General features: G+C 34.8%; 1 protein-coding gene and 1 long non-coding RNA gene across 2 annotated transcripts; both read left to right on the top strand.

Annotated features, from left to right (window-relative positions):
• Positions 1-7: 7 nt before the first annotated feature.
• Positions 8-3,035, top strand: LOC107842119 (cytochrome P450 71D7-like; the record flags this gene model as incomplete). Its single annotated transcript, XM_047396704.1, has 2 exons — positions 8-508; positions 2,424-3,035. Coding segments are annotated over 2 exons (1,113 nt in total), but the record flags the coding sequence as incomplete, so codon positions are not given.
• A 4,480-nt stretch (positions 3,036-7,515) lies between these two features.
• LOC124887325 lies at positions 7,516-26,648 on the top strand. Its single transcript, XR_007044818.1, has 2 exons — positions 7,516-7,817; positions 26,434-26,648. It is a non-coding gene; the product is annotated as an uncharacterized LOC124887325 (long non-coding RNA).
• The last annotated feature ends 768 nt before the right edge of the window (positions 26,649-27,416 follow it).

Here is a 27,416-nt window from a genome sequence, read left to right as displayed (position 1 = left end):
TAAAATTTGTATCATGGAACTGTTGAGTGCAAAGAATATCCAGTCATTCAGCTCGATCAGACATGATGAAGTTGTTCGTCTCATTGACTCTATCCGATCTTCTTCATCTTCTGGTGAGTTAATTAATTATACGAAAAGGATCATTTGGTTCACAAGCTCCATTACATGTAGATCAGCATTTGGAAAATTACTAAAGGACCAAGAAAAATTTATAAAAGTAGTTGGAGAAGTGACAAGCTTAGCACAAGGCTTTGATGTGGCTGAGATCTTCCCTTCATACAAATTTCTTCATACTTTCAGTGGAGTGAAGAAAAAACTTCTAGATGCCCACCGTAAGGTAGATTCAATTGTTGAGGATGTCATTAACGCACACAAGAGGAATATTGCAGCTCACAAGAGTGATGACACATTAGGAAGTGAAGACCTAATTGATGTCCTACTAAGACTTGCGAAGGATAAGAGTCTTAAATTTCCCATCACCAACGACAATATCAAAGCTGTTATTGTTGTAAGTACTGAATATTATGCTTGTTCTTACTAAACCATTTAAGTTTTTCATATTCATTGCCATATATAGCTGAAATAATTAATTACGAAGAATTTGTTGTTAGGAATTCTAATTTTAATTTTTATAAGGCAAAATGGCTCGATGGACCCTTGTACTATGTCCGTTTTGTAATGTGAATACTCCTACTTACATGTTTGTCATCTAGACCCTTAAACCCATTCAAAATCAACATTTTAAATCCCGACGGTGTGTGTAACACAACCGTACCACGTCAACTGCCATATCAACTTCCACATCATTTTTAAGTATTACATTAAATTTCATGCTTCATGTTAGCTGCCACTTCATTTTATTATTACATTAAATTTCATATCATTTTTAAGCCTTTTTAAAATGCTACATAAAAAATTAAATATTAAAATAAATTTAATTAATTTTTTTTTTTATAAATTTTAGAAATTCTAATACACAAATACAATTAATTTTTATTTTAAATTAATTTAAATTTTCAACTATAAATTCTAATACACCAACAAAATAAATTTGTAAGCAACAAAATTAATATAAAAATTCTAAATAATTAATAATATTTTAAATTATTAATCATAAATATTAAATAAAAGAATTATTTTTAAAAGTAACACTTATATTTCTTCTCTATCTTCTCAAATCTACAATCACCATCACCACCATTTCCACCTCCCCCAACTCACCACTATGTCCACCTCCCCCAACTCACAACCATAGAAACAACAGTTCCCACCCCCCTCACGCCATTAACTATAAAAGAAAATGGTAAAATAAGAGCATCATTCATTAACGATAAAAGAAACTGATAACAATGAGAGCATCATCCATTAACGATACCAATTTTCTCTCAACAAATTGTCAAAACTCCAAGATTCAATTAACCCAGATCAACTTGTTTATCTCTTTAAAGCCCAACAAAATTACCTAAACCATTTCTTTCAAAATCTTAATCTTTCACAAACTCTTACTTTCACCCAAACACTCCTTAATGTTAAAGGTACAATTACTTTACTGGTGTTGCAAAATTTGGATTTGTGGCTCAGAAAATCTCACAGACGCTTGTGTCTTTGGGTATTAAGTTTGATTTTTTTATTTTCTGTTGATGCGCTTCATGGAGGAATTCTTGAAGCTTGTGCCTTGTGCCAATGTGAAAAAGGATATTTTTGATGCTATGACGGTTAAGCCAAATTGTTTGATGGGTGTTTGTGATTTGAATGTGCATTTGCCTCAAAACTGATAATGGTGTTGCAGGGTTAATAGTGGTGGTGCTGCAATGGCTATGGCAGTTGGTGGGGGTAGGGGGTATTAATGGTGGTGGTGTTGTGTTAATGGTGTTGGTGTTGCTGCAATGACCATGGCAGTCGGTGGGGGTGGGGGATTGGTGGACGGTGACGGGGTAGAGGACTGGTGGATGGCGGTGGGGGTGGGGTGGGGGTGCTGATAGGGGAGGGGTTGGGAAGGGGCCTTATTTTATTTTCTTTATAAAATTTATTATTTTTTAAAAATATATTTAAATTTAAAAAGTTGTAGTTGGAGGATTTTTTAATTTTTTTTAATTATTTTAATATAAAATTGGTCAAAAATTGAATCCCACTCACACCCCAGGCGAGTGACTACACTCTCCTTATCCTAGTCAGCCATTTAATGCCACATAGGCAAAGTCAACTGTCAAAGAGTTTAAAATATAGTTTTTTTAGCGGGTTTAGGGATCCAGATGACAAACATGTAACTAGAAGTGTCCAAATTACAAAACGGACATAGTATAAGTGTCCACCGAATCATTTTGCCTTTTTATAATAAAGAATTTTGCAAAAAGTCGGTCAAAAAATTTAGATGAGGAAATAACATGTGTTGTTTAATTTAATAACTTGGCCATAAATTGCAGGACATGTTTGCAGCTGGAACAGAAACTACATCAATAACAACTATATGGGCTATGGTTGAAATGATGAAAAATCCAAGTGCATTCGCCAAAGTTCAAGCAGAAGTACGAGAAGCCTTTAGAGACAAAGCAACATTGGATGAAATGAATGTGGAGGAGCTGAAATACTTAAAATTAGTCATTAAAGAAACTATGAGAATTCACCCACCACTTCCACTTTTGATCGCAAGAGAATGTAGGGAGGAGACGAACATAAATGGCTACACTATTCCTGAAAACACCAAAGTCATAATTAATGCTTGGGCACTAGGCAGAGATCCAAAATATTGGGATGACGCAGAAAGCTTTAAGCCAGAGAGATTTGAGCAGTGCTTTATGGACTTTTTTGGTAATAATTTTGAATATCTTCCCTTTGGCAGTGGGAGAAGAATATGTCCTGGGATATTATTTGGTTTAGCTAATGTTTATTTGCCACTAGCTCAATTGCTTTATCACTTCGATTGGAAACTCCCAACAGGAATGGAGCCAAGGGACTTGGATATGATTGAATCCGTTGGAGGCACTGCCCCCCGAAAAAGTGACCTTTATTTGGTTGCCACTCCGTATCAGCCTTAATAGCATCAAATTTATAAAGTTTATGTTATTATAGTAAGGTGTGTGACGTTAAAGAGTGTCATCTCTTTTATGTTTATAGTAGTTCTTTTGATATTACCAGTTTTTAACTTCTATCTATAGTGGTATAATATGGCATAGTTCGAATAATATATTTTCACACTTAAAATCTTGATGTCTTAATACTCTCTTGTTCTTTTTGTATCTCATGAATTATTTTCGATGGATATTATTTTCCAACCTGGTATTATAGCCATGACAACAATGGTCCACTATCATTTCAGTGCCCTCGTCTCATAGAAGAGAAGTAGGAGAAATGATATATACTCCCTCCGTTTCATTTTAGTTGATCCTCTTTCTAAAAATATTTATTTCAATTTAGTTGTCTCATTGATGAAATCAAGAGTTATTTAATATGTTCTTCCAATAGTACTCTTATTATTAAATGACTAAACAAGTTGTATATATTCAAATTTATATTTTCAAAGCATAATTAATAAGACTAATTTGGTAAAATAGATTCATAATAAATATTTTTCTTAATGGGTGTGCCAAGTTTATAGGGGTCAACTAATACGAAATAGAGGGAGTATATATGTATAAAATTCATTTTTTGTGTAACACCCCGCGAGTTTATGCTTGCCAATGCATCTTGTTGTGCCATCTTGAGCTACAAAATGATTAATTTGATCTTTAAATCTTTAGGATAACATTTCAATCAAGTTGGGGGACTTGTATGTGAGTTTGATCATTAGAAATGGCCGGAGTGCCATGAGGTAAGGGCCTCACGTCCAGCTCTGCTCCACAACTGAAAGGAACTTATAAATTTGATAACCCTACAGCCAGGTGCATTGGCCAGCCCGCTATGGAGAAGATCTGGCATGTTGAGCCTTGCGCCATGAGGCTGCCATCGCATATTGGACCTCGTGCCATGAGGTGGATTTTCCAGACGAGATCTTTTAGTTTCTTCATTTTAAGGGGCCTGTAGGTCATTTTCTTCTCATAAAACCATCCCTCCTCAGTCGAAAACCCCCATACCTGATCATTTACTCAATTCCATCATCAAATGCTCTTCTCTTTTCCTCAAACTTCCATCTCCTAAAGTTCAAAAGAATCAAGGATTTAGAGTTCTTCCTTCAAAGTTTCCTCACCGATTTACTTAGTAAGGTATGTAGAACTAATCTAATTCAAGCAAGTTTTCAAATCATGTTTTCCTCCTGTAAACTTTTGTACCTTGAGTTGATCTAGGGTTAGGAATACGTTCTTTAAAAATGTGAAAAGTTCAAACTCCTGTCAAATACTTCATCCTCTATATAACAAACTAAACAATCATTCAAAAAATCATCACCAATCCTGCTTCGCAAATCGTTTTTGATAAAATTCATGGAGGAAAAAACTCTTTTCACTGTTGCAGTAGCCACAGGTAATATCAAGCTTAATTTCACAAGAAAATAAATAAGTCCCCATGTCTTGTGCATATTTGTTCCAATCAATTTCATTGAAAGATCTTCAAGTCCTTTCAAATTTCAGAAAGCATTATACACTACTCGCACATAGTAAATATAATTATCAAGATCAAAACTAAGATCTTCAAGCTTGGAAGCACTGAACTCATTTGAATAATATGTAGTAAGCTTCATGATCTTGTCTTTATCATAATTTACAAAACAATTCTCAGGACTCAAACTAGCCATTTCAAGAAATAGATTAGTATTCACTTCACTAAAGCGATTGTTAAGCTCTGAAAGTTGCAAAGCAATAATAGCATAGAAAACTTCTTCACGCAAATGATGAGAATATGCAACACTTGAGTTCTTGCACTAACTTTTCAAGACCATATTTCTCATTCATTTCATGAATCACAATATCATTCTTTCCACAACTCTACTAGAAATTAGCCCTATGGCAACGGTTCAAAAATCGTTGCGATAGATATAAAAACCATTGCCGTAGAGGTACCACAATGGTTTTATATGTGTTGCATATGTGAGCGTTGGGATAGGTCTATCACAACGATTTTTACAATGGTTACAATAACCGTTGCAATAGATAGACCTATTGCAACAGTTTTTTTAACTCCTATTGTGACGGTTCATATTGTCAATTGCAACGGTTCAGAACCGTTGCAATAAACTATATTGCAACGACAGAAAAACGCTGTAATAACCATATTGCAACAATTATTATTGTTTTGCAATGATTTTTCACTACCTATGGCAATGGGGTTTGACACCTATTGCAATGATTTTTGAATCTTTTGCATTATTTTTTTGCTACTTATTGCAATGATTTTTGCCACCTATTATTGTAGCTACTTCAAATACCAATTGATATATATATATATATATATATATATATATATATATATATTAATGCATAATTATATATACACATCACAATAAAATGTTTCATTAATAATAATTCAAATTAAAACATCCAACAAACTAGTAATGTAAATCCAAAAGAAAAATGTTAAAGTCAAATGATCATTAGTTTTCCCATATAGTAGCAAGTTTGAGTGGCGATAAGTTTCACAAAATTCAATATCAAAAAGATCGATACTAAAACATCTATCAACAATTCCATAATTTTCTCAAGTAAGGTCAATTTCTTCATCACTTCTTTCTTCATCTCTTTCTTCATTTTGGACACCTATAAAAAGAGAAAATAATCTCAATTAGCACTTAAATGACAATATATTTAATTTTTATTTAGAACATAGGAAGGACACCTATAAATGGAGCATAAACAATCTCAATAGCAAATGTATAAATTATTTAAACATATTAAGTAAATTTCTTAACAATATTGATCAAAGTTATTAGGTTTTACCAAGCCCGTGATACTCTATCTCCGCCCCGCATTCAAATGGGGTGCATCAACTAAGGTGATAGAGTTAAAACTCCATAGTACATACAACCATGGTACCAAAAATTTAAACTGAAAACTTGAGGAATCAAGAAAGCTACTGTATGTGTGTGGAAAATAGAGTAGCCGCTTTGTTCTGCAGCATGAAATATGGAATGAGAAAGGATAAACCTAACAAGAAGAGATACAAGGAATGGATGACGGACAGTAGAAAATTTCCTATGCATAACATCACTCATCTCAACAATGAGCCAAAATGGCAAGAAGAAAGCTGGTAAAGCCAATAACTATGTTGATGAACTCAGATTGAGAATACAGAAGAGGCTATGAAATAAAAGAAGGTAAGTTTTAACTCTAACTCAAAAAAACTTCTTTTTCTCTTATTATCAGAAGTCAAATGATTAAGTCTAGTTGGGACAACTGGCCTAGACGACATTGACAATGGAGTTTTCATGATAAGGTACATAGAGATGGAGTCCTCTTGGAATAAACATGTCATGAAAAACATTGTCCTTACTGGGTACTAGAATACTTATACTGTGTAAGATATCATCAATGGTCTACTAGAATTCTAACATCAAAGAGTTTAACATTTCAATATCCATCTTAGGCTTATTGAGAAGTGGTAAGAGCTACAGGCTAAGGTGGAAAAATTACCTGCGGCCAAATATCAAGTGAGGAATGATGTCAGAGGATGAAAAAGACCTCATCATTAGACTCGATAAGCTCTTCGGCAACCGATCACTAATTTTCCCTGCCGCACCTGCTGTTTTCTTGTTGTTTTGCCATACTTATGTCACATCTTTTTTGGTGCATATAGTCGCTAATTGCTGGTAGGCTACCTGGAAGGACAAACAATGAAGTTAAAAACTTCTGGAACACACATTTGAACAACAAGAGATCTTGTAGAATAAAAAAAACATATTAAGTCCAAGGAGGCAAATATTGACAGCCCACAATGCAAAATTATGAGTACTTTGCTGAGGCGGTAAACAACCAAGAAGTGGCCAACAAATTAGCTTTAGGACTTCAACTGCAACTTACGGTTAGTGACACGTAATTTTTGTCCTCCACAACTAAGTTTAGTTCCAATTTTCTTCAACTTTTAAATAAAATTAGAATATGTATTTCATCTCGATAAATATGCTCTAAAATATTTATTTTAAGTTAATTTTGCCATTTAAAGGACGATTATACATTTTTGCATTTACATATGCGAGATTGTATAAGTTTTGTTACTTAAATAAATATTTTATCAAAATTAAATTATTATTGAGATTAATCTTGAAAGTTAGATCAAATGGGTAAAATCTTGATCTAAATATGATTTGCTTTCAAAATAATTTATTTGGAGAAATATTTATTTGATTTTTTCTAATCAAGAAGATCGGGATTAAATCGGTTAATAATTCATTTCAAATTTTAATTTGATTGAGTCAATCTATTAAAATTTGACAATAATTGTAATCAAATTGACCAATGCAATTGAACAATTGATTCTCAATTTGGTCAATATTTAAATAGAATAGGCTAATCCTAATTTAATTGAGGTTGTTCTTTTAAATAACCCCAAGAATAGTCTAAATCCCTAAATTCCTAATTCACCCTCTTTTAATTGAAACTGACCCAATGAACCAACACCCAAACCAACCCAATTACATACCAACTTCCCCAACCCAAATGCTTTTTATATCCTCTTCTTTATTAACAACAAAATAACCGACAAAACACAACACACACTAAACAAACGCAACAATAATGGCAAAACCCATTAGTTGATCCAACCCGATACAAAACCCGATCCTCACTGTCAAACCCCAACGTCGTCGTTGATGCGAAGGGGTGTGAGTGGCAAAAGAAGAATGTTGCAAGAACCTTCTAGAATTTGTCTAGGTGGAGCGAGCTGTGTGTTTCAAGGTACAGATAGTACTAGTCCGTACCGAATCCACCTCATAATCCTATCCTTCTTTCAAAATTAAAATTGTTTCTATTAAAATTGCAGAAATTACCCCCAAAATTCCCTTATCCCATATCGGTATTAGCTGAAATTTTTCCCAATCTTGTTCTCTCTATATATGATTCATTATAGAGCAAAAAGACCAAGTCTCAAGAGGGTGAAAACTATTTTGAGCAAAAATCAGTTAATTTTCCATTTTTTAGTATAATTTTTTTCTTCTTTCTAAGAACGGTCGAGGACTGCTCAGAGTTTTCGGAGTCGCGGGAAAGTCCTCTGGTGGTAATAGAGATACCATCGAAGGACCGAGTTCTGTTTTGCTGCTCTGAAATAGTTAACATTCCATTTAGTTTGGTTTTACTTCTCCTTCATATCGTGTTTCTATCATTCTATCGTCGTAGTTGTATTTTAATAGTCTTGAGTGCTGGGATATTCACTGTTAGAGGATTTGAAAGTCATAGGTTGTGGTGGATGTTCATTTTTTTTTTTTTGTACATTTTGTGACATAGTCGAAGTGACTTTAGTTAACTTTACTTTTCAGTGACATGGCCTGTTGGATATTTAGGGTCAATTTGAACACAGGTTTAAAGCTAGAATCGGAAAAAATATTCAAAATTGAAGTCTGGCTGCCAAGTTGGCTACTTTTCTTTATTTTGATGGTTAAATTTGATTTTGAGCTATTTATTTGCCTGCATCAACCAATAGAGAAGAAAGCTTTATTTTTCGTTAATGTATGGCTTGTCAGAATGTTTGGCTGATTTTCTCACTCATCGCTAGATTGTTGTTTTAATCTCCATTGAAATCTCCTGTAATAATGTTTTCTTTCCTCTACATCACGACTTCATATTTTATAAAAAAATATTTTGCTGGGTATCGAAATAACAGTGTTTTCATATAACTGAAAGTTAATTGCTCATTTTCTGTTCTCGTATTGTTTTTTTAGAAGCATTATATAAGTTGGCAGCTTTATTCTGTCATTGAGTAACGAAAGTTTCAATTCAAGCTTTGTCTAAATGTTTCCATGTTTATCTAAGCGATTACGTGCTAGCAAATAGTTGTGTCTATTTATCTGATTCATAGTGTTAATTAAAGATAAGCATTGGATCGTTACATGTTCTTCTCTTCAAACTTAGAAAAAAATTAGTTTTTTTTCTTCTTCTTGATTACATGCAAGTTTTTGAATTCTCTTGATAGTTTTTTTTTTAAATAATAATGGTAGTAAGGACCAATTTGTAATATGTGTTCCAGGTCCTTAGTTATCTTTAGAAAAACTTTGGTGGAATTTTTCTTAATTTAGTTCTATCACTTTGTTAGACCTTTGTTGTTAGAATTTTTTCTTTATTTGGTTGAGGAATTGTTCAAATTCATTTCTTCACTTATAATTTTCTTTCCAGTATTCTTTCTTCTGTGATCTAGTTTTTCTCTTCCTTCTATATTTTTATTATTTGTTGCCCTATTTATTTATCTTGTCAATCTCTTCTTGCCATGTCTCTTCATTGCCATAGTTTGGATGTTTGAATTACCTCTAACATTGCCTTAGTTGGAACTTGACAATTCCCTTTATTAAAGTTAGCTTCCACCTTCTTCCTTGTAACATGAATTAATGTTTATGTTATGTTAAAAAACGTATTTTGCTTTTTGTATTGCCTTTTTTTACTCTCTAAATCTTGGGTTATTTTTTCTTGCATTAATTCGGTGACTATGGTCTTTTTTCTTTCGTTTATCTTTGGCTCGAGTACAAAGCATAAGGCATGGGAATGAGTGTCTTTGTTTTGCATCTCATTTGTTGACTCTTATTTTATCATATGTGTATAAGTGTGCTCATTCAAAAAATTAGCTCTTGAAATTTTCTTTTATTTGGAAATATATCACGTGGTGTCTTCAATAGATGTTAATTTCTTCATTCGTTTTTTTGCAAAAACCCGTTTGGGAGTTCGAATGGACTTTTTTCCTTGTATTTTCTAATGGGCTGATGAGGCCCATTTAGTTCCAAGTCAATTCCAAAAAAATTCCAAAGGCGATCGCATGACACAAATAAGAGGAAGTGAAAGAGGAAAATGGGTTGAAACCCATTGATGAAATCACTTTATTTTCGCCATTGGTGTATTTTATTTACTTATTTATTTATTTATTTATTCATTTAAGTTATTCATTTAGGCATCGAAGCCAAAGTTGTAAATTAATACAAGTGAAACAGGTTTTGGGCCAAAGAGTCCCAAAAAAATAGTTTAGGACAGGTTATGGGCCAAAGTTCAATATTTAGATTAGGATAGGTAAAGATGGGTTGAAAGCCCAATTAGACTAGGACAAGGTTGATGGATTTGAGCTTAAGAGCCTAAATCGCTTATTTCTCCCCCTTTTCCATTCTATATGTTTATTTGCTATATGTTCCTTCAAACCTAGTTAGACCCCCTACCATGTCGTTAAAAAACTGACTTTGCATAAACCTCAAAAAATATTTTCCTAATCAATTCTCTTTTCAATAGTTAATTTTTCTTTTCTAAAGTTAGTCAAAAGAATTATTTTCAAATAGTCCAGATAACCGCAAGTTAGCGAATATTTTAGGTATCTTAAACACCTTCCTAAAATATTAATAAGAATCTCTTACCCAGGATCTTTTAAAGGCCTAAGTCTTTTTCTGTTTGAGACTTAGGATTTTATTTCAAAAAGTTTTCTTAATTTCTTTTCAAATAAATTAAGTGGTGACTCTGTAACTTCTTAGATTGTTTCAAAATTTTTATTAAAAGTTTTTGGAATAGTTTAAAAGGTTGAAGTCAATATTTTTCAACCCTTTAAAAACTGAAAAGGGGCAAAATAGAAATGATGACTCTGCTGGGGTGAAATTTAACTAGGTTCTAACCAAATGTTTGAATTTATCTTTTGACTAATTGTTTAAACTGTTTACGTTCTTAAATGTTTCAATTCTGTGAAATTAACTATTGCATCTCATGGCATAATCACGCATGATTATTAAACTATTTTGGGGTGTCATGAATGTCTCGGCCCTTGTTGATCAACGCTAAATCAAGTGTTGGGAATACGACGGTTTATTTGCACATTAGGCGGTCGAAGGCCTTTTGTATTTCCAAATCCAAGTAGTCCTCTTGGAAACCTATGTCCAAACCACTCTAGAAATCCAGGATAGAGCTAAATCAAAATCCTCTTTTAGGCATGAGCCTAGGACGACCCAATACCCGAGGGGGTATTGGGCCCAGTACAAAAACTTGCCCTGCATTTATTGACCCTGAGTCAATTACAGAAGAACCATGTTTATGTGCCGAAGAAATATATGTTTGTTTAAACCAATCTATTATCCTTTGGGGTAGGGGGAAGGCTTATCACGATTTGCTTTCATGTAGGAATGGTCCAACTATACCCTTGCAAAAAGGTTCAAGATGGTTACTGGACCTAATAACTTCCTGAAAGTATGGTGGACGTATATGAGTGGAGAATATAAAAGATTGTTGGTATACATAGCGGGCACCTGTCTTTGCTCATAAAGATGGATGCCTGGCCCAAAATGATTCATGTTCTAACGATAATTTGGGATGACATCAACATGGTGTTTCTGTTCGGGGAAGTAGAGTTGACACCCACTATTAAAGAAGTTTTGACTTGTTATGAAAGCCTTGATATGTGCAGAAAGAGAAGGAGTACACCAGACAACAATGTTCTAGTCCCTAGGATGATGAATCGTCAAGAGATCAAGAAAGTCTTTGAAATCAATAATGACACTTGGTTGGGAGAATCTAATGGGGAAAATATATATTTTTATGAATTTTATCGCCGATTTAGAAAGTATAACGCTTTTGAGAAATTCGGTCATAAATTTGAGTTAGAAAAAAATGGAAGGAGAAGAGAGCATTTGCTTTTATTGTGGGTTTGTTTGGAATAATGGTGTTCCTAGAAGGAGAAAATGGCACCATCCATCCGAGGGTCGTTATGGTAACGGAAACTCTCTTTAACGGAATAGATTATGGTCAAACTAAGGTGTTCCATACCTTAGACCCTATGATAGTTGCTGAGATATATTGGGCATTGGGAATGTGCCAAAGCGGTGATCATTTCTTTTAAGGTTGCAACCTTATCTTGCAATGGTGGATGATGACTCACTTATTGAAAAGCCCTAGAGTGGGACAGCTGGACCCTCAGACAAAGGTAAATCTCCAATCATCACAAGACATATGTTTATTCCTGCACAGGTTTAAGAGAAAAGAGTCTTCGGAATTTTGGTTCAAGATTTTTGGGGAATTAAGTGTTGACGACATTCAGTGGTCAATTAGCTATCTTTTCCCAGGAAAGTACATTACTTGAGGGTTTCCTAGTACTTCTAGGACTCAGGGGGAAATCATCCTTATAATCCCATTTGGGTTCTCAGGCAATTTGAAATCAGGCAGGTAATACAACAAATGACGTCTATGCTTAGATTCTTTACTGAGTATAATGAATACAAAACTCCCCTAAAAAATACATGGTAGATGGGTGGAAGAGAAGAAAAACAAAGGAAGTCTCCTTCCGTATCAGGTATGAATCCAAAGTTAGTGACACATACAAGGAATGGTTGAAGAAGAGTCTTGCTGGAGCATTGATTTCGGGACTAATTGTACCCACTCAGATTGTTGATATGGAATCAGAGCATCAGATCCGACTCCACAGGCTTCAAGATGAATTCCAAAAAAAAATAAAATTGCACCAACATATGCATATGGAGGATGCCACGATCATACACCTGATGAGAGAAGAGATAAAGCGGGCCATGCAAGAAGCTGATGATACTAGGCAGTGTCTGATCGATTTGGATGATTGCATAGTTTCTCTGATTGGTAACATAGAAAGAATGACCTACAAGAACAAGGGGAAGTTGTGCGGGAGTCACCTAATCATCAATAGATATCACATATGGCAAGAGGTGAATAAGGCTAAAAAGGCAAGGGATAATGAAGGAGCATCTAAGAGCTAGTCTTTCTGTCCCCTGCGCGAGACTATGTTCTTTCTTTTATGTTATTTTCCTTTTCCCTAAAGATTGTATCCCTCTTATGCTACTTTTGTAGGCATCTATGTCCTTTTATATATATATGAAAAGTTGGGGGATAATGGATTGGCTTTAAAAAGGCATATATTTGCTTCAAAATTCGTTAGGCCATCCCTTGGCTCAAAAGGGTCACCCCAACTAGGATATGTATTTATTATAATTTTTTATGTGGTATAACTGCCTTATGTGTTTATGTGTGTTGGTTTGAATCAAAGACAAATTTGTCCATGATGCTCCCGTGGATCAGTTTGCTTATGATGCAAACAACTATGTGTGGTTACTTCTTGTCGAATATCTTGCATTATTATCATATATGGGAACTAAATCATTTGCCTTTGAGTTATTTTACTTTACAGGTAATAAAACTACTCTATGTTGAAACAAGCTAGCAGAACATTCTTACTTCACCCGGTCAAAATTTCAAAAAATCCCATCCCCTAACCATCATTCAAATATGACTGGAAGCGATGAATATAATGCATTGACCATCAGGGACAATGTGAAAGCCGAACAAAGTGAGATGATTGCTGAACTTAAGAGAAAATTAGAAATTCTTTAAGAGGAAATGGACCATACTAGAGATTTGACTAATGTGGCCATCACCGTCAACGCTCCTTCCCCAGGAGGACATGGGCCTCCACTCCGAATTTCTTCCCTAAGTATGTCTATTCTTGGGAACCATCCAAATAACATATCGTCCGTCTCCGTTTCCTAATTGCCCACATATCCTATAATCAATAATCCTCCAATTTATCTGTCTAAAATACCTATCAAGAAAATAACCCTGATGCCCACAATCCATAAAATCCTTCCCTAATCCTAAAAAATCCATCTCCAAATCCACAAAATTCATCCCACATCCCCAAGACCCTTTTTCAAACTCATAAAATCTGCTTCCAAATCCGTAAAATCCATATCCAAATCCACAAAACTCGTTTTCAAATATGCAAAACCCCTCTTAGATTCCACCAAACTACTCTTAAATTCCTTAAAATATCCTCAATTTTCAAAACGTCCTCCCCACCTACCACCTAAACTTTTCTCATCCTCAAAATCAAGCTAACCTTTCAAATACTTCTCATGTCATCATATCCCCTGGTATCTACAATCCCTTACCCAACCCCAGGGTAGACCATTATGAGAAGAAGAAAAAAAAGTGGTGGACTGAGTATGAAAAGAAGTTGCGGGCCATGAATAAAGAGATTATGAGGATCAAGATATCTAATGGGGTAGATGATAATTATGATTTGGGGTATAATGATTTTTGTGTGCACCCTGGAGTAGATCTACTAGAAGGATACAAGGTCCCTAAATTTGAAGTGTTCAACAGTATCGGAAATTTGATGGCCCATCTAAGAAGGTATTGTGATCAAATGGTTGGGGTAGAAAGAAATGAAGCATTATTGATGTGCTTATTCAACCTCAGCATAAAAGGCGAAGCCTTAGATTGGTTCATGTCTCAAGAACTGAAAAGATGGTCTAGTTGGAGGGCACTTGCTAAAGTCTTTCTCGATAGATTTGTGTTTAACATTGAAATAGTCCCTGATCAATACTCATTAGACCGAATAAAGCAGTAGAATGATGAGTGTTTCTGAGACTATGCCTTCTGTTGGAGAACAAAAGCTGCTAGGGTACAACCTCCCATGTCTGAGGAGGAAATGGTATCGATTTTCTCTCACACTCAGGAGGGAGAATTTTACACTAGGATGGTATCTGCTGTTAGGGCGACTTTCATATATTTGGTAAAAATTAGGGAACCGCTGGAAGAAGGAATTCAAATAGGAAAGACTATTAAAACCCCAACATCATTTGGTACTTCTATGTTCTCAAAGAAGAAAAAGAAAAACGTGAGTGCACTCTCTACCGATTCTATTTCCAAATTGAAGAATAAATTTAAGCCTAGGAACGTTTTCTCCTCTTCACCTTCACCAAATTTTCAGCATGTATTCTACACCCAACCCCAGTACTAAGCTCTACTTCCAAATATCCAATCCCAATACCAAGCTCCACTTTCAAATATCTAATCCCAATACCAAGCTCCACTTCCAAATATCCATCCCAATATCAAGCTCTACTTTGAAATATCTTATCCCAATGCCAAGCTCCACAACTAAATATTTTACTCCAATACTAAACTCTGCAGCTAAATTATCAGTCTCATGGTCATGCTACCTTTCCAAACAACCGAATGAATGTCTAAGAACCTCCAAATTGTCATCAAGTGCCTCCTCCCACTAATCAAAACCACTATACCCCCCTCCCATCCAAATATTAAAAGAAGACCTTCACAAAACTTTACGTCATTGGCTGAAAGCTGCACCCAACTCTTTAGAAGATTGAAGGACGTCGTTCATTTACAACCTATTCAAGTGAAAATTATCAATCCCAATTCCCAATTTTATCATGTCGATCAAATTATAACTATCACTCGGGAGCGGCGGGACACAGTACCGAGGATTGAGTTAGCCTAAAGTATAAGATTCAAGACTTGATTGATCAGAAGGTTATCACGCTTCAGTCGCTGACACCAAATGTCAACAGTAATCTATTTCCTAATCATGGGGGAGCTACAGTTAACATGATCAAAATAAAGGGCAAATGGGTGTCTGTCAAGACCATCACTAAGATGGATTCAGAAAATTCCAAAAGGATAGAAGGAGTGGAGAAAATAGAAAGAGCCACAGCTTCCTTAAGTGTCAATGAGAGGACACCATTTTTAGTGATGAAAGCCCCGACTCAGGTATATACTCCACCACCTAAAAAGTAATTTATTGTAGAAATTGCCGCCGCCCAAGGGATGACATAGTCTGGATGATGCTGCATTCCTGATGATTTGACGAATATAAAGGATTAATAGAAAAGACCAATCACTAAAGGGAAGGATAAGGAATTTTAGAGGTGTATGCAACCAAAAGAGTATTTAATTGTCAAGCATTTAGAAAAGACTCCAGCCCATATTTCTATTTGGGCATTGTTAATGAGTTCACAATACCACCGACAAGCTTTATTGAAGGTTCTGGATGAAGCACATGTTCCCAGAGGCAAGATCATTGAGAATCTGTCCGCAATGATAGGGAATGTTGTAGGATATCATCACATATCGTTTAGTGAAGAAGAGCTGCCGTTTAAGGGGGTGACACATAACAAAGCCCTGTACGTCACTGTCAGTTGTTGGGACTATTTGATTAATCGATTATTGATAGATGACAGATCTGGTTTTAAAATTTATACTCTTTCCACATTGGTTCAAATAGTCTATGATTTGGGAAAAATTTGCCAAAGCTATGTAAATATGCGGGCATATGATAGGGGGTAGAGAGATACCATATGTGAAGTTGACTTGTACATCTAGATGGAATCTGCTGAATTCAAGGCTAAATTTCATATTATGAATATCCATCATAGTTACAACCTGCTCCTGGGGAGACCATGGATCTATAGTATAAAGGTAATTTTATCAACCCTTTATCTATTATTGAAGTTTATTTGGGAGGACCATAAAATAGTCATTCAAGGAAAAGGAAGCCATTTCAATCATCCCAATGGTTATGTGCCTGTGATTGAAGATATTCCAAGAGGTAGAAGTTTTTATACCGTGGAAATTATAAGTTCTGTGGAGAAAGATCTGGCGCCTAAAGATCCAATGCCTTCTGTCTACAAAATGATTATGATCGTGATGTTAAGAAGTGGGTTCGAGCCCGATCGGGGCTTGGGTAAGATTTGGAAGGAATTATTAAGCCTATTATGGTCCCAGAAAAAACATCTAAATATAGGTTAGGATACCAGCCAAAAGAAGAGGATGAGATTGAAGATAAGTCAAAGATAAGTCTGTCTAAACTATTGTCGCTCCTGCACCAGTTATTTATCATATGTGAGATATCAAAAGATGATGGTCTCGAGGATGGGATAGGAAATTTGTTCGAGGGATGTAATGCTATACTATAAGATTTTTTGAAGTCCAGTGGGTTGCGGAAGGTTGCACAAGGAGAGGATTTGCAAAATCGGACCTCCATTCCACTCATAACTCATCGCCCATCATGATAGATGAAAGGAAAATTACTAGTAGTTTTAAAAATCGGTGATGATCTGGAGGAGTCCCCATGATCCACCCTTTCATTTCTCAAATTTTCTTTTCATGTTTTACTTTTTTTAAAAAGTCATAGGCTCGCATTTGTGTGGGTCATGAGCCATAGTTTGTAATTATTTCCTAAATTTCAATGAAAAGACCTCTCTTTATTTAAGAAGTTATTTTGAAATATGATTATAGTAGTGTATTTTATTATCTTGTTATCATCTAGGCTTGTTTGTTTATTATAGTAGCAGTAATTTAAAACTTGCCAATGTCATGTCATGTCAAGAGTTAGACGAACAAAGTGAGGGAATGATGATGATTGGAAAAAAGTGATGATGAGCTGTTAGTTAAAGATATAGAGGAATTGAAAACCGAGAGAAGCCCTACCTGGGGGAAACTGAAATAGTCAACTTGGATGATCATGATGAAATCAAAGAGACAAGTACCAGTGTTCACTTAGAAGAAGCACAAAAAAGAGAACTCATTCACTTGCTACAAGGAATACATTGATATATTTACTTAGTCCTACAATGATATGCTAGGGTTAAGCACCAATATTGTGTCACGTAAGCAACCAATTAATCTCGAGTTTGATCCAATAAATCAGAAAATATAGAAATTTAAGCCAGACTTACGTTTGAAGATCAGGGAAGAAGTGACAAGGCAAATTCAATCAAAGGTTGTGGAATTCATAAGATATCCAACATGGCTAGCCAATACTGTTCTAGTTCTAAAAAGTTCACGCCGTACGAGGGTCGCTACATGCTTGTAGAAAGGACGTGTTGTGCTTTGATCTGGCCTGCCCAAAAGTTGAGGCATTATCAATCCTCGTACACAACATATCTAATTTCTAGAATGGATCCACTGAAGTATATATTTTAGAAAGCCATGCCTACAGGAAAGTTAGCCAAGTGGCAAATGTTGCTGAGTGAGTTCTACATTGTGTATGTGACTCAAAAAGAAATCAAAGGGCAAGCCTTAGAATAACATTTAGCAGAGAATTGGTTGATGATGAATACGAGCAACTTCAAACATGAGAAGATTTTATTCGCTGGAGAAAACATTGTAAAGATATATCTCGGATGGAGATTGTTCTTTGATGGAATGGTCAACTTCAAAGGCTCAGGAATTAGAGCGGTTTTGGTGTCAAAAATGGGCCAACACTATCCGAAATTGCTAAATTACGCTTCCTGTGTACTAATAACATCGCTGAATATGAAGCTTGCATCCTAGGTCTCAAGTTGGCACTTGATATGAGTGTTCATGAATTACTAGTCATCAGAGACTCATAGTTGTTGATTCACCCGGGGGGAATGGGCAGTAAAGAACTCCAAGATTACCCCTTATGTAGAAATGGTGCAGGATTTGTGTGGGAGATTCAATAAAGTTGATTTCAGACATATCCCAAGCATACAAAATGAGTTTTCTGATGCTTTGGCTACTATATACTCCATGATTCAGCACCTAGATGAACGTTACATTGATCTTTTAGAAATAAGCTTGAAGGAACAACTTGCACATTATGTATACGTTGAAGAGGAGCTTGACGGAAAGCCATGGTACTATGATATCAAAAGGTATTTAAATTTCCAGCTGCCTACTAATACTTTAAATATTGATAATAACATTGAGGAAATATGTAAAGTGAATAATAAGCAAATCAGATCTGAGGATAAGTTCACATATTTCAAATAGATAGATGGTATTATTTTTTGGTGAAAAAGGAAATACTGTGGGTTGTGTTCCCTTCGACATAGAATACGAAGGGCATATTGAGTTTTACTGTGAAGGCATAGTGGACACCGGTCCTTCATCGACTAAGTCCCACAGAGGGGGACAATGTACTGAGTCTCGACAGAGATATGCTGGTCATAGGCATTATAGAGGCTATGAGATAGATGTATCCAAGATCACAGAAAGAAAGATCCACAGTCGAGCAGTGAGCACAGATACCATCCTAGCCTTTTCATGCTTGTGGATGCAGATTTGTCTGGAGGAGTCTATACCTAAGATTTTGGGTGTCGATCACTTTTTAACGGTCCAATAGACCACATATTTGGGGAATTAGGGATTTTACAAACCAAATCTAGTAGTACAAGGTGGGTGGTACACTACTTCAGGCAAATTTTTAGGTGAGTGGGCAGATATATATTGACACTCTAGGTTTCGCCAATCTTGGTGACACCACCACAGAGATTGCCTACTCTGAGCTTCAAACTTTCATTAACGTTGTTGGTTCTTCATATGCCTTGTTTTTTCCTTTTACTACAAGACCATTTAATTGTAGGCCACTTTTAAGTGGCTATGCATTAGTTTCGCATAAGTTCCTGGCCACTATGATGAAAAGATTAGGCACCTTTGAGCGACGAGTTACAAATATTGAGCAGAGGGTGATGCCTTGGGTAAAGAATAAGATCATGACTGAGATTTAGGGAATGTAGACTTGATTTGATAGATTTAAGTGGCGGGTCAGCCAAAAGTTGGTGGGTGTTCAGGCTCCAGATCTGGCAGGGTTGCATGAGAAATTGGTTGCACTTTAGGCTGCTATAGAGGACATATATGTGAGGCCATTACCTACTTACCCTATTATCAAGGAGATCTTTGTTGAGGATGTTCCAAATATTTATTTCAGAATGGGAAAAAAAGACTCCTAAAGAAAAAAGTGGAAAGAGGAAGAGAAGAAAGAAGAAAGTTAATTTCCAGGCAGCAAAGGTAGCCATCCTGTAGATAGCATAGTACCGTCAGACTAGAGTCTATGAGATAGGGGTAGGAGATGGTAGCTCTCGAGTGGTTAACATGACAACTATAATAAAATTGAGTGAGGGAACCTTTCTACCTCCTAAAAGCCAGACTACTTTGAGCACACCAACCACAGTTGGTACCATTGATGATATGAGTATCCTGACCACTGTTGGGACCACGATTAATGAGAGTAGGGCCCATTTTAGGGTCTCACTAGCTGAGTCATAATCTGGTGCCTAGTGTGCCCAGGTATGTCTTTATTCTTTGTTTTTACTTTATATATGTGCACTGGGGATAGTGCATAACTTTTAAGTTAGGGGTGGCGATATACCACAGCTGAGGATTTTTCTTTCCATGTTTTTTCCCATCAGCTGCGTTATCATAATAGAACTGACATATTCAGGTCGTATCCTATTTTGTTTCATGTTGTTTTTATTTGTTTGTGTTTAACTAAGAGAAAAATGAATAACCTAAGGGTAGTTGATGCATTTTATTTGTGTTCAAGTTTTTTGAGAAAAATAATACCCCTCTAAAAAGTTTGTTTTGAACTATGTGATGTGTTTATACGTGTGACCATTGTGAATCTTGTTATGGAATTAGGAATTAGGGATAAAACAATAATCGCTAGCATTTCCATAAACTGGATAGTTAATAGATGGTAATTTAACCCTTTACTCTGTGTGTGTGATATGCTTTCCTAGTTACCTTTTAGCATTTAATCTAGAACTTTCCTGGTTAGTGTTGCCTAGGTTGAAGGATAATTGTTTAGGAATAGATCATAGTCCATTTTTTATGTAGTCCACTCTTAGACTAAATGACCATCCAAGTGTGAAAAGGTATCCCTTTATCCTTGTTTTAACCCTACATAGACCTATTTTCTTGTTTTCACATTTCACCTTCGCAGTTTAATTATAATGAACCTGTTTTTAACCCAGTCCCTCCTTGGACATTATGTACCTCAACTTAGGAAAATTGACTAAGTTGGGGGTGGCTATCATAGGGGTGTATTGTTACAAATTAGATTTGAAGAATGGTTTGAATAAGAGAAAAGAAAGTAAGGTTGGGTGTGGTAAAAAGAGAAAAAACAAAAAAGAAAGAAGAAGTGAAAAAAGGAGAAAGAATAAAATAAACTACACCCAACTCAAATAAGCAATAAAAAAGAAATAAGGGAGACACAAATGAAAAGAATTATGGTTGAGAAGTGGACCCCAAATGTAATTGTAGTGTCAAAGAGAGTTAGTGACTAATTCCCAAATGTACTATATCATACCCCAAGCCTATATTACAAGCTGATTAAGGTCCTATAGTGATCATAGTCCTATTGTTTGAAAACTAAGGTAAAGAGAATAAGGGCGAGCCTATGGTATTCTATGCACATCGATTGGAACTTTTTTTGTGAGTGTGAGTGTCTTGATAATGTCCCCACATTGACTTGCATGATTATATTATAAAAGTGGGACTTCATTGTTGTAACGGTACATGGGCTATGTTGCTAGCTATTTATTAATTCAGATAGTGCAATTTATATATACGCTTGATTGTTTGTTGATAATGTAATGCCACAGATTGATTTCTTTGTGTTGCACTGTTGGGTTGCATAGATCCACATAGGTGGTTTTGAAAAGTTAAAAATAGAAGAAGGTGAAAATTTTTAGTTGAAAATGAGTTGTCTGTCCTATGTACCTTAGGTTTCTCTTTGTTAAGCATTGTGTTGTGTTTATGTTAAGTGTTTGTTTCCTGAAGACACACAAATGTTCAAAGTTGAGGGTGCTGGTGTGTCATTATTTCATGGCATTATCGATGTATAAAACTTTGAAAATATTCAAGTACTTAGGTTATTTTGTTAGATATAATGTGAGTTTGTGTGTAAGTTACAAAAGAATATGGTTGGAAGTAAAGTGGAATAAAATGAGAAGGAAAAGCTCCAAAAAGTGAAGTCACTACCTGGACTATGAGTTGTTAGGTGACTATACTACTCATAGCCCAAGTCGTCAGGAGAACAGTAGATGAAAGTGAGATGAGGAGCAAAGTAAATAATAGGTATAAATCATAGGATCTTACTACTAGTCGGATAGAGGATTGTTCTAAGCACACTTTGTGGAAAGTCTTGAGTATGAACAAATTAGAGTCCAGTAGAGATGAGGCTAGTAACGAGTTGTAAGGTTCGATTAGGACTCATTGTGGAAACTATTTCGAGCATCTGGAGTTAGGATACTAAATGTTGAAAACTTACTAGAGTGACAACGAGTCCAGCCAAAGACTCTAGGGACTCATGATGAGTTATCTTCACTGATAACTGCAGGAATACAACAAAGTTGACAACGTGTCATCGTCAGTCCGGACGACTCATTGCTTGAAGCATAGCCACTGCCGACCTTATTTTCCTATTTCATTTTGGTTAGGTTTTCTATGTTATTTTGAGAAACTATAAATACTCCTTGAATATTTTTGTAATAGCTTACACAGTTTTTATATTCAAAAACATATATTGATTCTAAGATTCGACTTTTGATCTTGGAATCCTTCATTCGTGATTATTTGGTTGATTATTAATTAGAGACTTTGGGTTTACTTCCTTAATTGTTGTGAGATTAATATTAGATATTCTTTTATGAATTCCATGTATATTCTTGGAAACATGAAAGGCTAAACCACCTAACTAGGTTTGTGGGAACCTTGGCAGAATAACAAGGTAGAAGAAGTGTGAGATCCTTCTAGATCAGTGTTTATGCATGTGTTGTGATCTTTGATTTGTATGATTTCTTAACTACTGTAGAAGTTAAGAAATTTCCCGTATTCGAGATTATCTTCACAAGCGAGGTTGAGATTAGGAAAAGAGGATCACAACAGTAATTCGATGTTACCAACCTTCATCTAATCAATTTGACACCAAAAAGAAGATAGTTGAACTGGGTTCCAAGACAAGGTTAGTAAGGTTACACTCTGACACTCACAAGGTGAAAAGTAAAATTTACCAAGGATGTTTACAAGATGGTTGGTGATACATAGCTTGTCAAATATTACACGTAGGGCATTGAGATAGTTGGATTGAGCATGATAAGTGTATAGAGTTAGGAAGCCAGGGGGAAACACAGTCCTAACATTCATCTTAGATTAATTTCAACCAAAACGACCAAGACTTGTTACTACATTATTGTTTTCATAGCAAATCCCCCATTCACTTTCATACATTTTTGGGCTTCTGTAGAAAATTTGTGAGAGATATTTGGTCTATTCCCTATTGGTTTGACCCCAACCGTTATTGGGTTACTATATTTAACATGAACCGTATTATATTTCTTTGGAGGTATATCTTGGGTGACATCAAGTACTTATAGTATACAAGTGGGAGATAATTAACATGGATTTCATTACTAGTTTACATGTACTCACAACCATCATGACTCTATTTTGGTTATGTTAATCGAATGACCAAGTCAACGTACTCTTTGCCTGTCAGGTTGATTTTCTTCTAAGGATTATACTAAGTTTTATATTGGGAGATCATCAGGTTGTATGGTATACTATTGTCTATCATTTACGATAGAGGTACCCAATTTACCTCTCACTTTTAAAGATGTTTTCAGAAAGGGCTGGATACTCAGGTAAATCTTAGTACTACTTTTCATGCTTAGATAGTTGGTCGAGTAATGGGTACTATTCAAAAATTAAAGGGCATATTGAGGTCTTGTGTTATTGACTTTATGGGTTGTAAGGATAATTATTTTCCTCTTATTCAGTTCAGCTACAATAACAATTATCACTATAGCATCCAGATGATAACTTTTGTGGCCTTGGATGAGTAAAGGTGCTAGTCTTCTATACATTGGTATAAGATTGGTGAAGGAATATTTTTAGGTCGATAACTTGTTCATTAAGAAATGAAAAAGATTAAGTTCATTAGAGAAAGGTTAAGACGACACAGAGTTACCAAAGGTCATATTACAATGTGAGGTAGAGAGAGTTGGAATTTGATGTGAATGTCTTAGTATTCTTAAAAGTCTCTTCTATGAAAGGTGTTATACTACTTATAATTGCAATGACACATCATGTATTTATAACACTGTTAGTAGTGTAAGATTCCAGGTAGAATTATCTTAGAACGAGAGTTGTGAAAATCATAGGCTAGGGTGAGTTAAGATAAAATTTAACTGTTATGCAGTGTAGAGACCTCTTACATCTTGTGGTGGTTATCTTATTGGTTTTATAGGCATGATATGATAGATAATAAGTTTTTTGATATATAGAAACTTTCAGAACAAAAATTAGATTCAAAGACATTTGATTATTGTGATTGTCTTAAAGGAGTTATTTTGTAATGTAAAAATCTAGGAAGTGTATCGTGAAATAGATTAGACCTAGAAAATAACTAGTTACCGCTACAATGGAAGGAGGTTTTGCTGTAGTGATCTTGCTTTAGCAAGCATTGGGTCATTGCAGTGGAGGTCCACAACTAATAATTCTACCATAAAAGATAGTTATCACTAAAGAGACATTTCTACATCAACAAAATGACTATTGTAATGACATTGGGATAGTTTTTACCCATAATCCAAGAGCGTTATTTTCTCAAACTTTCAAAGTTTTACCTAGGGCTAAGAAAAAGGTAATATTTTTCATTCTTAGGTATTTCCTACTATTAAGGTAAGTTCATTTCATCATTCTTGTTGTTACTTCCTTTAATCCTTAGAATCCTTAGAGTATGTTCATGGTTGTAACAATCATAGATGTAAATTTTTCCTTTTTATGTATTTTGACTATTTTTCCTTTTCTGTAATTGTTATATGCTATTTATGAGTTGTGGGATAATTTGACATAATCCTCGATGCATTTGGAAGTGATTTGGGTGAATTTGAGACTTTTAGAGGCTTTTAAAAGTCATGAGTTGAGATTAGTCAACATTCCATTCTTCGAGCGTTGGATGGTGATTTGGATAATTCTATTAAATCAAAATATCAATTTTGGGTTAGTAGCGTAGTTAGTTCGGGCGGGGCCTTTATTTTGCATTTTGATCATTTTGATGGAAACTAATTCAAATAAAGGTGCACAACTGATATCTGGTGCATAAATCCTTCTTTGCAAATTCAAAGCAATTTGCCACTAACATGGAGAAGGAAAATATCTTTCATCGTAGTTGCGAAGAGGTGGCTATAATTACAAAGGTTGTTGGGAATTTAGGCTGGGTTTTGTCTTATGGAAATTGAGAACATGAAGGCAAATTTAATGGCTTGTTAATATTGACCTTGGAAATCGCAAAGTAGGGACAACGATCATGAGGTACTGTTCATCTAAACAGTCTAAAGTTCTATTTTTATGATTTTTCACCATTTTTGACTTAGGAGCTTCGGGAAAGGTGATTTAAAAAATTCATTTCAAAATGGATTTTTGGTTTTTTATCTAATTAACCTTAAATTAATTTTTCTTCAATTTGAGCTCCATTTTTAACTCATTTTTGCATGGGTTTTCAAATATAGACTCCTTTTGATATGTGGAACATATTTCTAAATTAAAATCTAAATTTACCCTTTTGATTTTGAACCTACTTTTTACTTTATTTTGGAACCTATTTAAATATGGATAATATGAATATCATTAGTTTTCATTTGATGTACAAATTATGTTTTTGGTTGTTTCAGTCTGTTCCTAGCCTGCTCATGCAGGAAAGGCTCCACATTGAATGGTATAGGCTTGGTTTTTCTCTCTTCGAGGTAGGTTATGACTTAACTTTATTTAGACTGAGTTAGGTAGTTAACATTCGAGTAAAGCATGCTATGGGTTTGGGTGTTATATATGGGGATTGTATTTCAAAGTAATTATTAATATCATGTTATTCGTGTGGGGGTTTATGTGTAAATTGTTGTTAGTGAGAGAGATTATAATTGTTTTGATAGCCATGTGGGGGATTTATTTTATATTTGTAGGCCTTATTTATGCATTAAACTCCATGATTACTATTGTATTTCCTATATGAGGGCTTGATTAGATATTATATTCCTATTTAAGCATTATTTGCCGCAATCATGATTGTGATACACAAGTGAGGTGTTTTGAAATGATACTTTTGTTGTCTTACGTGACTATCTATTCTAGTGGTGCCGAGTGAGGGTTTATATCATGAAGTATTGACATGTTGAGTTGATTCAAGGCTTATTGTTACCTGTATTGAATTGGTTATCAGCTTTATACTAATTTGTTATGAGCATTACATCCTCATTTTATGCAGACATATTCATGAGACACTAGTACTACTGAAAAAATAGAAATATTTGAAAGAAATGAGATGCTTTATAAAACCCTTGGTTGTAAAGATTAGCCGACGAGGTTAATTGAGATTTGAGAAAGTATACGAGTTGCAATCCCCTATGCATCCAGTGTTAAAGTGTTGAGGCTTAGAAGGTGTATATAGAAAGTCATGTGATGGCTTACATTCATCATTATCACACTATCATTGCATTGCTATGCATTACATTACTTCATTATATTTTCTTATGTGTTTGCTCCCGTATATATAGTTTCTCTATTTATATTTTATGTATAGTTTACCCTTATTGAATTTATATTATAGAACTATTAGTGGAGACGGTGTGAGCTATCATTTGAGAACTTTTCTATTTGCAGGAGGAATATGCTCATATATCTTTTATTTATTTAGTTTTCTATATTGTTCAATTGGTATATGGTACCTATTGAGTACAAGTGGACCATACTCACTTCTACTTTTGTTCCTTTTCAGTGCAAGATCCCAGTATGAGTGCACCCCGTGGTAGCTAAGCTTGTGTGGTGGGAGTTTGATTTTGAGGTAATGGTAGGATCCAATGTTTGGAGTAGATTCCAGACCTCCTCTTATCTTACTTTGTCTTTATTTATTTTCAAAGACAATTTATGTATTTCAGATATTTTGTATTGTACTAGATTATTTTTTAAAATTATGACACTTGGTCTTGGGGATTATGTCTTTTTCTTTCAGAATTTATGTTAGATGAACATTTATGGCATGACTTCCTTTTGTAAGTCATTAGTACTTGTTTTCTCCTTATATCAATCTTTTCTGTTCTTTTTGGGTTTTGGCTTACTTACTAAGGTTGGGTCGTGGTAGGTTCCATTATTACCTCAATTTTTTGATCTTGACAATTTTAAAATATATGGATTTAACCATAGGTTGAATGAACTGGTGTAAATTATTTATGGGTGGTTTTTAATCACTTATTAATGACTCTAGGTTGCTAGAATACACTCCCTAAAGTAGAATTAATTTTGTTAATCATAAAATATGGAGAATTAGAGTGGATTAAAGGGTCAAAAACACTAGATTGGTGATATAGGCTATGTTTATGGGCTAAATCAGTGGATTTAGGTTTTTAATTCCTAAATTTGAATAATGAGATATTCAATTGTTCCTTCTTGTTGTTTCTAGACCAAAAACAAGCTAAAATTATAAGAAAAGGCAAGGCTCACGTGAAATAGTACATTTTTGGGGGCTTGATTCGAGGTAGGTTATGGTTTGAATTGTAGTTGTAGGCTTAATATGAATTTCATGCCTACTCATTAGTTCAATTATTATGAATTCGCCTTCAGGTATACTTGTGATTGGCAAATTGACTTGGTAGATTATTATATACATAAAAAGATGAATCTTGAATTTGAGTGTCTAGATAAATTGTAGAATTTCATATTTGGTGCCCTTCATCATATTCTTGTTGATATTGATGGACATAT

Source organism: Capsicum annuum, chromosome 9, assembly GCF_002878395.1.
Source record: "Capsicum annuum cultivar UCD-10X-F1 chromosome 9, UCD10Xv1.1, whole genome shotgun sequence".
NCBI classification, from domain to species: Eukaryota; Viridiplantae; Streptophyta; class Magnoliopsida; order Solanales; family Solanaceae; genus Capsicum; species Capsicum annuum.
The sequence above is the reverse complement of the archived record's forward strand: the minus strand, read 5'-3'. Positions and strand labels throughout refer to the sequence as shown.